The 14,081-nt window shown below is 37.5% G+C and overlaps 1 protein-coding gene across 1 annotated transcript; it reads left to right on the top strand.

Moving 5' to 3' along the window:
* The first annotated feature begins 11,600 nt into the window (after positions 1-11,600).
* On the top strand, positions 11,601-12,318 carry LOC147880688 (uncharacterized protein At5g65660-like). The gene is made up of 2 exons (XM_087370387.1): positions 11,601-11,907; positions 12,018-12,318. Exons 1-2 carry the CDS (start codon positions 11,662-11,664, stop codon positions 12,189-12,191), a joined length of 420 nt encoding a protein of 139 aa, XP_087226513.1. The 5' UTR covers positions 11,601-11,661; the 3' UTR covers positions 12,192-12,318.
* Positions 12,319-14,081: the final 1,763 nt, after the last annotated feature.

Here is a 14,081-nt window from a genome sequence, read left to right as displayed (position 1 = left end):
TCTACGTGAGCAACATTGACAAGGTAGTAGCTAAGAATGTCCTCCACTCTTTGGGTTTTCTAAAGTCTCATGAGAGCTTTGATATCCTGCAATGGCGATGAGTGACTCAATAGTCAAGGAAAACTCAAATTCCTTTCCTTGAGATTCTCTCCATCTAGTTTCCTCATCCACTAACCCTTCTTTCACACACCTAAATCCACCACATCACCAAAATGTATGCGTTGTTGATACATGGAGGGAGAAGACTATAAATACGTTATTTTATCAAATATAACAAATGTGGTAGTTTATCTACTATGTTTGAAATATCTTCACATCTTGCCATGTCATCATCATCCGTGACTACCACATCAGCAAGCACAGGTGGGTAGTCCACATTAGTACAACATCCTCACAAAGTTACACCTAATCTTATCTATCGACAAATGGAAATGTACCTCAGTAGGCTAGCATGTTGAACGTTGTGACTTGCCACCTCAATAATGCCATGTGTTAACATTATCATTTGTGCTTTATAAGCCTAATGTGATACACAAGCACCATTGCATTGTGGCATATGCACACCACAAATGATTCTTAATCCACACAATATCTCCACTTGCAATCTATATAAGTGCTCAACAAAGCATAACCAACGGGCAAAGGGAAGATGAGAGTTAATCAAAGAATGATGAGCAGGAGAGAAGCATACATATGGAGATGTAAGGTAAATATACACATAAGGAGGAATGAAAAAATTCATGGAGGTATATGGAGAAGATAGGTGAGACTTAAGAAAGGATAAGAGTCTTCATAGCTTAATTAGAAAGAAAGTTGGCATATACATGAGAAGAGATATGTAAAATGGAAGGTGTATGTAATGGCAAAGGCCCATTATTGATTGCATATACTCAATCTATATACAATTATCAAATCATTAATTGGAATCCTACTCAACGTGGGAGAGGATATCTCCAAGATGAGCATATTTTTGAAGGACAAATTGATGTAATGGGATCATACCTAGGGTCCTAACTCTAGTTGTGAGTGTGTGAACACATGGTGTGTGTCGGTGTGCCTGAGTTAGGTGTGATTGATGATGTGTCAGTTAGTAGGTGTGAATGAGTGAATCTAGGAGTGTGGTGTGTGATTGAGAGATAATTTTGGATCTAGAGATGCTCTCTTGAGCTCACATATGATGTCACACTTAGTTGTAACTTGTGCCTATATATTGGGCATACCTCTCATGAATAAACTCCCTCCCTTTCCATCATCTTGGTCACTCCATCTTGTCTCCATGCTACTCCAACATGTGGTATCAGAGCCTTTCCACCCTCCTTGAGCCTCCACCTACGTCCTAGTGCCACCTCATCATCTTCTTCAACCTTCTTCCACCTCTTCCATGTCTATCCCATTTTCCCCAATTCTGCCAGAATATTGGAACTTCAATTTCTCCACATCCGACCATTAACTTTCAAACTTCTTCCGGCTACACCTTCCCCACACTAGGGTGCACCTTTCCACCGTTGGGATCGACGGAATTGTAGTCTGAGCTACTGTGCTACTCTGATCTTTGGTCGCTGAACTTCCTCAAATTTCTGCCTCTACAATCACAATTTTGACCTTCCCTGTTAGCATCACTTGGTAGGGCTAGCTATTGCCAAAATTTGAGCTTAATCCGACCACAGACGAGGGAGATATCATTGTTTCTTTGGCCGACTTTCTTGATGTAATGCCGGATTACTGTGCGCACTATTTCGCCCATCCTTTGTGCTGCTAGTAGGCCTCAGTAAGGGCTTTCATTTCCACCCAAAAGCCCCTTGGTTTCTGCTCAAGATGAGTTGAATTTGATCCTCTAGTCTCTGTTTGCTCAATTTGAGGTTTTCTCTCAAATCTCCTTCATGGCTAAAGCATTGCAAGTGGTTAGATGCTCAAAAGTTTCCTTGTTTATCATTTTTCACTTTTTCTTTTGGTTATCTACCCATATAATGTCTTCTAGCATCAATTAAAGATTGATCTTTGGGTTGCTGTCTAGTTTGACTATGTTTGACTATGTATATGATTGGATGATGAGCTTCATTGACAACAATGATGTTGCCTATTTGATGCTTGAAGGTGACTCAGTGATGAATGTAGTTTCTATCATGATAATTGAAGTGTATTTACATCTAGATGATTGCATTGTGCCATGCATTCATGAGCTTCTATGTACAAGAGTAGACATTCCCCTTGTTTTACTAACAAGTGGTAACCCTCTTCATATTTGATTTATGTGAAGGCATATGGGATGCAAGAAAGATCAAAGGGAAAAGGAGTTACAAGAAGGGCTACACCAAGAACCTCTCCAATGACAATGTACCTCACACTATGGTAGCTTGGAAGAGGAGGAAAAGGACAAGATATGCCATCAAAGGGGGGAATTTTACCACATCTTCAAAGTAGATTTTTTTTTTGGTGTGTGTGGTCAATAAGGGTTCTTTGCCTTGGGATGTCCCCCTCAAATGATTGTTAGTCTTATGTTTTACCTTGCTAGATCTAAGGGTATTCCCTTGCATAGTCATTGTCTATCTCCCAGTTGTAAACCAAGAGTCCTAGGAGTGAGTCACAGGTTGGGGCCATGTGTGTTGCCAGATGATGGTGGGCAAGCCATGGAGCATCCCATGTACTACTGCTAAGGGATGAGGTCATCAATTTGTGGGGGGGAATGAGGACAAATTGATGTAATGGGATCATACCTAGGGTCCTAAGGTGTGAATGAGTGATTCTAGGAGTGTGGTGTGTGATTGAGAGATAATTGTGGATCTAGAGATGCTCTCTTGAGCTCACATATGATGTCACACTTGGTTGTAACTTGTGCCTATATATTGGACATACCTCTCATGAATAAACTCTCTCCCTTTCCATCATCTTGGTCTCTCCATCTTGTCTCCATGCTACTCCAACAATTTTCCTAATATGAGACAATCCTTAGCCCCATTTTCCACATAAATCAAGTATTGTCTCCTAGTAAGTGAATGAATCACCTCTTTGGACACTTCCCCTATTTTAAAATGCACAAAACTTGCATATATGGGACAAGTGGAGGATTGGAACAAGATGCTTGCCACCTCCTCCTACTTTCCCCTTATAAACCTGTTATCCAATCAAACTATGCATAACCACTCCGCTCAATGCGTGCATGGTTCCATACACATTGACAACTTAGCAAAAGAGAGAGCTTGCCATCTTACAAATGGTTCCATAGTCCCCCTATTATATATGTAGAGATATTACACACATTTCAAATAAATAGTATCATTGGTCTTTTTTGACCGTTTATATTTCGCACCAAGAATGGAATTTGGAGATTTCTTATGCCTACATCAATTCCATAAGAACTTGAAAATACTTACACCTATTTTGCTAGTCCATTGTAGACCTCCAGTGCCTTCATTCAGCCCTTACAAGAGTATTCACCTTGTCAAGCCCCTGTTGGACTAGAGTGTCTACCTTTTTTCAAGAATCACAATTAATTTAGAATGTAGATGACATCCACACCTCCTAACATTCACAAATCAATTGGAATAAATCCCAAAGATCATATTCATTAACAAAATCATGCTTAATTAAAGTAAAGTCAAGTTGATACTTATGTAATAAAACTCAATATGCTTATGCAATTAAACTTAAATTTATTCTAGTCTCCCCCTAGCTTGAAAGTTATTTTCTTAATCAAACATAATGCATGGTATTTAATGCCATGATATACATTCCCTAGATTAGATACCCATTTGCATGCATGGATCACACAGGTCCCAATATTAGGATGCTACATACATAAACACAAAAAAAGGATGGCACAAGTCCCAATATTAGGATGCGACATCCATAAACACAAAAAAAGTTCACTACCCACCATTTGGGAGGAAATGACCTTCACCATATCCTAACCCCTATATGAAGGAGGATCATGAGGCACTTTAAGACATGATCCCAATCAAGCTGCAACCACAACTCCACCTCATCATGATAATGAAGCAAAGTGCCATCCTCCATGAGCTTAAAAGAAAAGAGATACGAGAGAAAGGTTTGTTCAATTAAAAGTGCATCATTTATATAAAAAAATTGCCTCATTTAACTCCTTCAACTTAAACTCAAACTTCATGCATGAACCATCATCTATGAGATCAAGAGAAGACAATGATGAAAGAAAGGTTTTCAATTTCTTCTAAATCAACACTCTCCTCTCAAGCTTGATAGAAACCTCTGTGCATTCAGTGAGTTCTTCACATATAACTTTTGCATCATTATTCAATGTCATCACACAAGGGAAGGAGAGAGATATGAATATGGGGGACCACATAAATTGAAGTCAACACATAAGAGATTATATTGACTATGACCTTGACATAATGGAAGGAAAGAATGATCCACACAATACAAGGATGTGACCACCTATTAAGTAGGAAATTAATTTCTCATCACAAATCCAAATTCTATCCAATATCTACATCCCCTAATCATGTTGATATGGATTTAAACAACTCCTATCATCTTGATGTATAAATCTCAACACTCCCCCTTATATAAAATGGGTGGAGTATGACACTTAAAGTAGGTGATATAAAATAGGAAAAGCCTTTATTAGTTATGGGTTTATTACAAGGCTTTGGATATAAACAAGACATGGTGTTAATTGATAACACACTACATAAGGCGAGTAGTGTCTTGATTAAGATGACTCCATAAAGTCACATGACCTCCTCAAACTCTGTATACATTATCCCTTGATCATCCTCACACAATGGTCAAGTGATTCAAACATGGATATAAATGGTCTTATATGAACATGCATGGGTTTTCTCTACATACTAAATGGAAGGATTGTCTTACGGCTTGCCTTTCATGAAGGTCAACCTAGGCAATATCTACTCCTTTATAGAACATTATAGCGAATAAGGCATGTCACATAAAAGTACCCATAGAAATTAAGATACAAGTATGAAAAGATTTTCAAAAAATGCATCCATATAATGGCACATGTGAATCATCTTGCCATAATAATCATCTTTGGCCATTAAAACCCAAAAAATAGAGTCCTCAATAGATATAAAAAGATTTCTCAGGCTTAGAAAGAAGTGAAGTATTGCTAATAAATAGGAAAATTGAACCATTAAGTACAATAAGTAATGGAAGGGACTACCAATAAAAGGACACAAACCAGTCCCCCTTTCTATATTCTAGCAAGATGAAAAAAAATGGTAAACTAGATAAGTCAAACTTAATGTTGACCATGCCAAAGGACTTTAGAAAGTCATCCTTTGTGATAAGATTGTAACAATCAGACACTATTAGTAAGATATAAGGTTTTTTAAGCCTTATCAAAAACTTTGGAATTCAAAATAGAGCAAGAATATGTAGGCCATTGCCATCTCATGGAAATCTATTTCTCAAAAATCGATGGAAGTGAGAGGATTTTGCACAAATGAATAATTATATATACAATGGAGCTTTAAGAGAGCTATAACACATAAAGGTTGCAGAAATACACAAAAGAATCCCCAAATATTGTTTATAACAAATGTATAATTTCTAAGGGATAAATCATGATAGTAAATTGGTGAACCTTGAGGCATAAATCTCAACCACTAGAATCTCTTCAAACAATATTGAAGGTACTCATCATTGATTAAAATATATGCAAAGAGCATCATGCCTAAAAAATATACAAGTGTTCATTGTGACAGTGTGCACAAAATATTCATTCATCTACAAGTATAAGTCCTTGGTAGGATTGAGATTTAGTCCAATATCCATGCAATCTACTTGGCTTGTAATTGAAGCTTATCCAATAGAGATTGTACTAGATCAATATGAATACATGAGACACAGATTTCCATCATCTTCAAATTGTGGTATGACATTTTGTACACATCTTATTTAATAGAAAATGTTCAGGGGTCCATGCCATAACACTCAGGTGCCACGTGACGATATGGCTAATGGAAATCTTGCTCATTGGTGAGACTATTCTTCTTTTTATGTAGACAATGCTTTGCAGTGCTCATCAATGTCATTTTATCCCAATCATAAATGTCCAAGCACACCTTTGAGGTTGACTCAGAGAAATGTCACAAAATGTTTCGTACATGCAAATAATTGTTTTGGTGCATGTAGTGGACACTGTGCACAAGTGCACTTAGAATATCTAAAGCATGCTCTTGAACACGAGGAGTTCTAGTGAAAATTTTTGTGTCATCTTGGTGTCCCACTAGAGATGTTGTCATATCTACGATACATCAACCTAAGATTCCATATGTGGGACAAGAGGAAGAACTAGACGTGGAACCGATGGTACAAAACTAGGGTTTTGATTGTGGTGTGGAGATGTAGCATGACTAGCAGTGATGTCTTGATCTATTTGACCAAGATACCATCCAACACTATATTTGGGAATTTGGGAGTTTTCAAATAGTTTGGGACTTCACGATTTGGCCACATGGTCAAATCTAAACCCATTACTTGAGAGTGGAATCCATCCTAAACACCATATTAGGGAATCCCCCCAAGTCCCACTTTCACATATGGGTTCAAGTTTTGGTGACATGGTCAAATCTCAACCCCCTACTTGAAAGTGGGACTAGGGAGATTCCCAAATTCTCTAATATAGTGTTATCAACTCTCTATGATGAATTGGTGCATGTGTTGATAGAGGAAAAGTTCGAAATTGTTCATACAAAAACTTCACTCAACACTCTTGCATGGTATTCATGAGATCTTGTATGCCACTTTCACCATTGTTGAACGCGGTCTCAATGATTTCCTAATCGATAGTAGATATCAAGAAGTATGCATTCTCTATTAAAGTCGAGTGAGATATGGATGCTCAACCTTCCTCTTCTCACTGGCATGAGAGATCTACTATGCAATGAAGCTGCAACATAGAATTCAAATCGGATTCACAATGCCAAAAATGACAAATAAATATGCAAGCAATTTCATAGTGTTACAACCCGACAGATTAACACACACTATTGTTGTCTAAGTCGTGTGTTAGCATAGAACATAGACAACCAAAAATCTAAACCATTCTACATTTTAACTCAAACAAAAATACATAACTCTCAAGGGAGATGAATACTAGTCCAAAACTTTTGAAATGTTTAGCACATACCAATCATACATGTGACACATCTTAGACTAAACTCAAACTATAACACTCAAATATTGAGAGAGAGTTAAATACCATACCATCTTAGAATAAACTCAAAATATAACACTCAAATATTGAGAGAGAGTTAAATACCAAACCATCTCTAAATATTAAACTCAAATTGCATCACATGATTCTCAAGAGAGAGATGAGTGCCAGACTAGGTTACTATGCAAACGTATCTAAATATTAGACTTAGCCTAAATCACACAACTCTTAATAGAGAGATGAGTGCCAAACTAAGCGTTTATGTAAATATATTTAAATATTAAACATATACTACATACAACTCTCAAAAGAGGGATGAGTGCCAGAAAAAGATGCAAGCATACTGAACAGCTCTCTTTAGAGAGATGAGTGCCAGACTGAGGTGCAAACATATCTAAACATGAAACTCAAATTGTATCACACGACTCCCATCAAAGAGATGAGTGCTAGACTAAGATGCAAACATATCTACACATGAAACTTAGACTACATCACACAACTCTCATTAGAGAGATGAGTGCCACACTAAGAGAAAACAAACTATGGAAGCTTTTAAATTTAACCTATGAACAGTGGGGAGGCAGGTAGGCTAGTAGTAGGCAAGTAGGGTAGTAGTAGGTAGGTAGCTCTATATTCATCCGAATAAGAAAGAGAACATCACAACCCACTGTGCTATTTTATGGTCTTGTTATTCATACAAATAAAATAGCATAAAAGTTCCAATTCATTTTAAATATAAGAAAACAAAATTTATTCAATTTTTTTGGGAAAAAAAAAAGAGCAAGCTATTGTAGCTTAGGAAACTACTGAAGATTTTGATGGTGTGATAGGGGCACCATAATATGTGACTCCTCCCATGCTTTTGCCATCAGCATAAACTCTTTCAAAGCAATCTTGAGATTTTTATATGTCTCGTTGAGTTGACCTTGGCAAGTAAGTTTATCAATTTATCAAGATTTGGCCATACTTTTGCTCCCAAAGGTGCTACTTGAGGATCTGAGGCATTATTGGTTGTGTATTCACACAAGGCTTTCCAATATTCCCAACCTAAGGTAGTTTGAGACAATGTATGTTTTTTTTTCTCAAGATTGTGATTGAATAAGAATCTCCTTGCCTTTGCTCCACCCAACGACACTTTGGCAAGATGATTTTGTGTTGCCACTAGACATTTTCTTGTCCAACATAAGTTTCACACGTCCTCCATGGAATCCTATTCCTTCTCTATGGACCTTTGAGCTTGGCAATAGACATATCTTTCCAAATCTTGTCTTTGCTTTAGTTGGCTTACATAGTGATTCTTGTAATTCTTGTCACTCCAATTCCAATGCATTGTCTTTGTCATAAAGGCACTTGTTTTTCCTTTGAAGATCCTAAATACATGTGCTAATTGTTTTGCTTAGGCTGTATGCACCTTTCTTGCTTACACAGCCTTTCTATGAGCATGGTTCAATCGATTGCAATAACAATCCATCATGTCCATTTCTTAAAAAACGAGAAAGGTCATGCATTGTATAAGAACAATTGTCTAAAGGATACAAGGTTCCTTCCACAAAAAGGCCAAGATGCTTCTTCCCTTGCAAATGAAGACTGTGGAGTGAAAAGTTTGTATGGATTAAAGCAAGCTCCAAGGCAGTGGTATTGGAAGTTTGACCGGTTTATGGAAGCAAAAAGTTATAGTAGATGTCATTCAAACCATTGTGTTTATTCTCAAAAACTAGACAATGGCAGATACATGATCTTGTTATGGTATGTTGATGACATGCTTATTGCAGGCTCTAACGTGCATGATATAAATGTGCTTTGGCAATGAAGGATTACGGTGTTGCAAGGCAAATCCTTTTCATGAGAATAACAAGAGATAGGAAAAATTGCAAATTGACATGGCGCGCAGGGTGAGTACATTGGAAAGGTATTGGAAAGGTTTAAAGTACAAAACCTGTTTCTACACCTTTGGCTAATCATTTCAGATTGTACAAGGATATGTGTCCCAAGATAAAAGAGGAGATTGACTATATGTCAAGGGTTCCATATGCATCAACAATTGGTAGCTTGATGTATGCAATGGTATATACAAGGCCAGATATTGCACATACATTGGGAGTTGTGAGCAGATTTATGAACAATCCAAGTAAAGAACATTGGATGGCTGTAAAGTGGATTCTCATAAATTTGAGAAGTATGCAAATTATGTTTTAAAGGTTCAAACACTTTTCTACAAGAATACGTTGATTCAAATATGGCAAGGGATAAAGATGGAAGGAGGAGTGCCACCAGGTATGTTTTCACTGTGGGTGGAATAGCTATAAGGTGGGTTTCACGTTGTAAAAAATTGTTGCACTGTCTACAACAGAAGCCGAATATATTGTAGTTACAAAGGCTAGGAAAGAGATAATTTGGTTGTAGAGGTTTATGAAAGAACTTGGGAAGAAGTAGGAAAATTATAGCTTGTATCATGATAGCCAGATTGCTATTCATCTCGCAAAGAATCCAACCTTCCATTCAAAAACCAAACATATATAGCTCATATATCATTTAATCCGATTTGTTTTGGAGGATGGATAGTTAAATCTGGGAAAGATACACACTAGCCAAAATCCTGTAGTTACTTTTGACTAAGGTGGTAACGAGAGAGATGTTGAGATCTTGCTCAATTTCAATTGGTCTTCAAGAATGAGGAATAATATGAGAGATAGCCAAATCCAAAGAATTTCAATGAGTTGGAGTTCCTATGATCAGTCTCCAAGTGGGAGATTGTTGTATCTGGAGCCTAATCCTTTTCTTATAGGTTGTTTTTTAGCTATTCTTGGACCCATGCATGTTTATACTCACTCTATGAAGGGGGTGTTTAGGGGGGCTAACGCCCCCTACTACTATTATCGGGGGGTTCCAAGGGGGGCTCATGCCCCTCCTACTTCTATCGGCATCAGTGAGGGGTCCAGGGGGCAAAAAATACATGAAAATTGATGTATGAGGTGTGGTCAAAATTGTAAACTAAGGGTTGGCTCACATAGTATGAGAGCAGTGGATATATTACGTGTATCTATCTTCTTATTGGCTAAATAAGAAAAATGTAGGACTCGCTATTTTGCCATGGACATAGCCCACACTGGGTGAACCATGTATATCGTTGTCTCTCTTTCTCTTCCATTCTGTGCGCTTTATATTGTGTATTCTACGCATTCTACTTCTCACATTGTTGCTCCATTATCACGTTGCACCTAACATTATCCCATAACATAATCATTCGACTCCAACCTCCATGAAATTTAACTTGTGAAGTATACAATTTGGAGAAAGCATAGGCCATTCTATCTAGATTCATGTAAGTTTGTTTTGGAATAGATTGAGGTTAACATGTCAAAATATAGATAACGATTGACAAACTGGATAGATTTATTACCTTATCATCATGAACCTAATATTGAACATGTGGAAGTTATATAATGCAAACTGAAACTTAAAGGTTTCCTATCCAAAAATAAGAATATTGTAGAATACTTTGTCATCTATAAATGTGATAGAAAATCCTAGCAAAAAGTGACCGATTCTAATGCCAATCATGAGAGCCAAATCTAGAAGTGAATGTAAATGTTTTAAAGAGATGCTTTTTTAGTCTTTTGAATTTTATATATAATGAAATCTAGTCCACATGCCCATTACAAAATTAGAGGCAAATTACAGCTCATGACTTTTTAGCATACAAAATGGACCGCCCTCTCTTTCATATGGTGTCCTGTCATCACCACATGGAGGAGAGACCATTTAAAAGAGGACCTTTCTATTTTTCATATTTAATATCGCACCACTATAGGAAAGAGGAAAGCTAAATTAAAGGTGATGGCACATTTCCATTAAAGGCTGAAGGCGAATCAATTGTGATGACACGCTACCATAAGAAAGAGGCCAATTTTCATGACTAAATGATGATGACTATATGACGGGGATTACAAAGGTATTACTAGCCAAATGAGAGAAAGTAAGAACATATAGAATAGTGCTCTCTCACAAAGTTGCTACGTGTGTGGTGTTCATGGTCAGACTTTCTCAAAAATAGACACCTGATTACTATAATTAGCATTCATTCCTGAGAATTTAGAAAGGTAACTTTTGAGAGAGTGCCTATGATGGTGGAAGGTGGGGCTGGGAAGTTGAGGGTGAATATCTTCATTTGTTGCAATTTCACATTTTTATTTCAATATACTTTGTCTTTCACACTTTGGCATAACACTTTGGCAGCCTTTTATTGCTTACTTTGTCTCAACAAGTCACGGCATTGCTCTACTACCTTAATGCCTTGCTCTTGACACGAGTCCCCAACCGCCCTAGGTGATCTTGTGAACAAACATTAGCTTCTCTAATACCTGAGGGAAGAATGCAGATTTTTATGGACCATATTTGAGAAACGTGTGAGTTGTCTTCGAGTGTGAGACGAGTCGGAACAGGGAAGTGTGCATTTTTTTGTTTAAAATTTGTATTGGAACCTAGTTCCCTTCGGAGGAGACATGGAGAGTTTGTCAACGAGATGGCAAGGTCTCTGGGAAAAGCATCAAAATGCAACCTTCAATGCTAGCACACCTGGTTTCTCTGGCATAGCTCTTGTTTTGGTCATCATCTTAGCAATCACTTTGGTGTTCTCGTTTTGCTACCATTGGTGGAAGCTTAGCAGAGCTGCACACGCGCCCAATTCACCTGTACAGCTCCCCCCGCCGACAGACCCTCTGCCGAATCCTCCCACCACCGTGAAAAAGGTATGAGTCGCTCTTCGTCTCAGCTCTCCAGTCTTTTGGTGCACTTTTCCGTGCCTTGCCTTTCTGTTCCTGGTTTTCGAGAGCGTAAGGGATGCTTTTGGTCGCTGCAGGTTTTCAGCCTACCGGTAGTGATGCCTGGAGATGAGACGCCAAAATTCATAGCTTGGCCATGCCCGCGCGTCGACCCAGTGTCCATCTCGAAGCGCAAGGAGGTAGACAAGCGCACGCAGAGTTGCAGCCGTGGAATGGAAACCAAGCGAGCCTGCACGAGATTGGCAATATAAGGTGTATGAAGTCAATTAAGATGCAGAGTTACCTAAGTTCACTTATAGCCTTGTTTTCTAAATAGAACTCGAGCCTTGAGCATTGTAGTTTAGGAACCTGCAAGCGGCTTGAGTTCAATGTTCCTTTCTTTAGAAGCATTTAGACATGTCAACTCTAGTTTTGACTCTTGAGTGTAGCGTTCCCTTTTTCACGGTCACTTCACAAAAGGGTTGTTGATTCTTTATATCGGTGCACAATTTGTATAATAACATACCCTTACACACACCTCTACAAAATGTCAAAGCTAGACTAAGGCATTGAAAAGTGTGTGTGTTATGATAAGAAAAAAAGCATTCTCCAAACAACTTTCAACAAACATTATAATTAGGAAAATCGGAGAAAAAATGTAGTGCACATATTTGCATAGCGTCATCATAGGCAATGAACCTACACACCTTAAGGGGAAAAAATATGTGGAAAGTTGTAGGAGATGTAAAGGGCAATCAAGGATTACCTATGCCAAATGGCTTAACATTAACCAATATGCAAGTCTAATGCATAAATGGCAATATAAGACCTAGTATTATCATTGTCATGATAAAAGTTTTCTTGGGGAGCTTAGGCTCTGAGGTTGGGACTAAAAGTGGCTTCAATTTTGTGTTTCATGTATGGGAAGCATATATTTAAGAATTTAATGAATAAAGTTACAAGTAGTAGAAGTGACGAATTTAAAAAAGAAGACCAATCACATAAAACAATAGAGAATTATAATTAATCTGAGCCAAGTTGGCATAACAAATGGCATACTTCTCGTAAACTAAATAATAGCCATTGGTCTATTCATAAAGTTAATGAGATAAGGCTACCTGTTTATTTGTTTGTGGTATAAAATATCTTAAGTATGTACATGTGAATAGGCCAAAGTACATGTACATTTAAACATCGTACATGTATGTACATTTTAACATTCTATTTATGTGCATTTAGACATGATCTAAACATCTTGAGTATGTATATTTAAACATTATTTAAAAGATGGAAATAGATCACTTTTGTTTTTCTTGGTTTTAAAGATTCTCCAAACAATTTAAACATGATTTAAAAAGTACAAACATCATTGAAATCTCTTTTTTTTGCGTATTTAAAGGATAGCTCATATTTATAAGGCAAGAAAAGGTTTGATTAGAATGATTAGAATGAACATGCCTAATTCATCTAAGGATCACTTTAAGCTCCCACATACTTGGTATTCACATGCAAATCTTTTTTTTTGCATATAAAAAGGATATCTCATATTTTTAAGAGAAAATTACAATAGTAGAAGAGAAAAGGTCTGCCCTTTTGTAGGGTCATAAACGGGTTACATCAAAAGTTTGACTAAAGCACTAAGGGCCTCCCAAAATACTGAAAAGTATACTTAACGTCTTCAAAGATCAAAAGACCTACCTCCCTACCAAAATGGGGTATCTGAAACACTGCATCGTTTTGGTATCTCCACAAATGCTTGATAACTATCCCCCTTATAAGCTGCTACACTTCAAAAGTTGAGTCATTCAAACTCCCACGATCTCCCAGTAGTGCAACCTTCCACCTAATATTAACGTGAACCTGAACTCCTTTCAACCTCTCAGCTACTTCTTGGGGCAGTCCCAAAGCACATGAATATGTGTTTCCCTGCCCTAATTGCAAAAGGGGCACAGTGGACTCACCCTTTGATTCCACTTGGAAATTTTGCCCGGACATAGAGTTTTCCAACCAACACCCTTCAAAGAAAAAAAATCAACTTAAATGAGGGGGTAGAACTCTAGACTCTCTTGAGTCTCATTGCCCAAACATCTAGATTATCATGTGGGGCATATAACTTCTAATAATGTATTGCTGTCACCAGTGCTAAGTCAGAACCATCATCA

The sequence above is a fragment of the Dipteris shenzhenensis genome, chromosome 32 (assembly GCF_047967505.1).
Source record: "Dipteris shenzhenensis isolate YYH24624 ecotype China chromosome 32, Dip_SZ_1.0, whole genome shotgun sequence".
In the NCBI taxonomy this organism is placed as follows: domain Eukaryota; kingdom Viridiplantae; phylum Streptophyta; class Polypodiopsida; order Gleicheniales; family Dipteridaceae; genus Dipteris; species Dipteris shenzhenensis.
The sequence above is the reverse complement of the archived record's forward strand: the minus strand, read 5'-3'. Positions and strand labels throughout refer to the sequence as shown.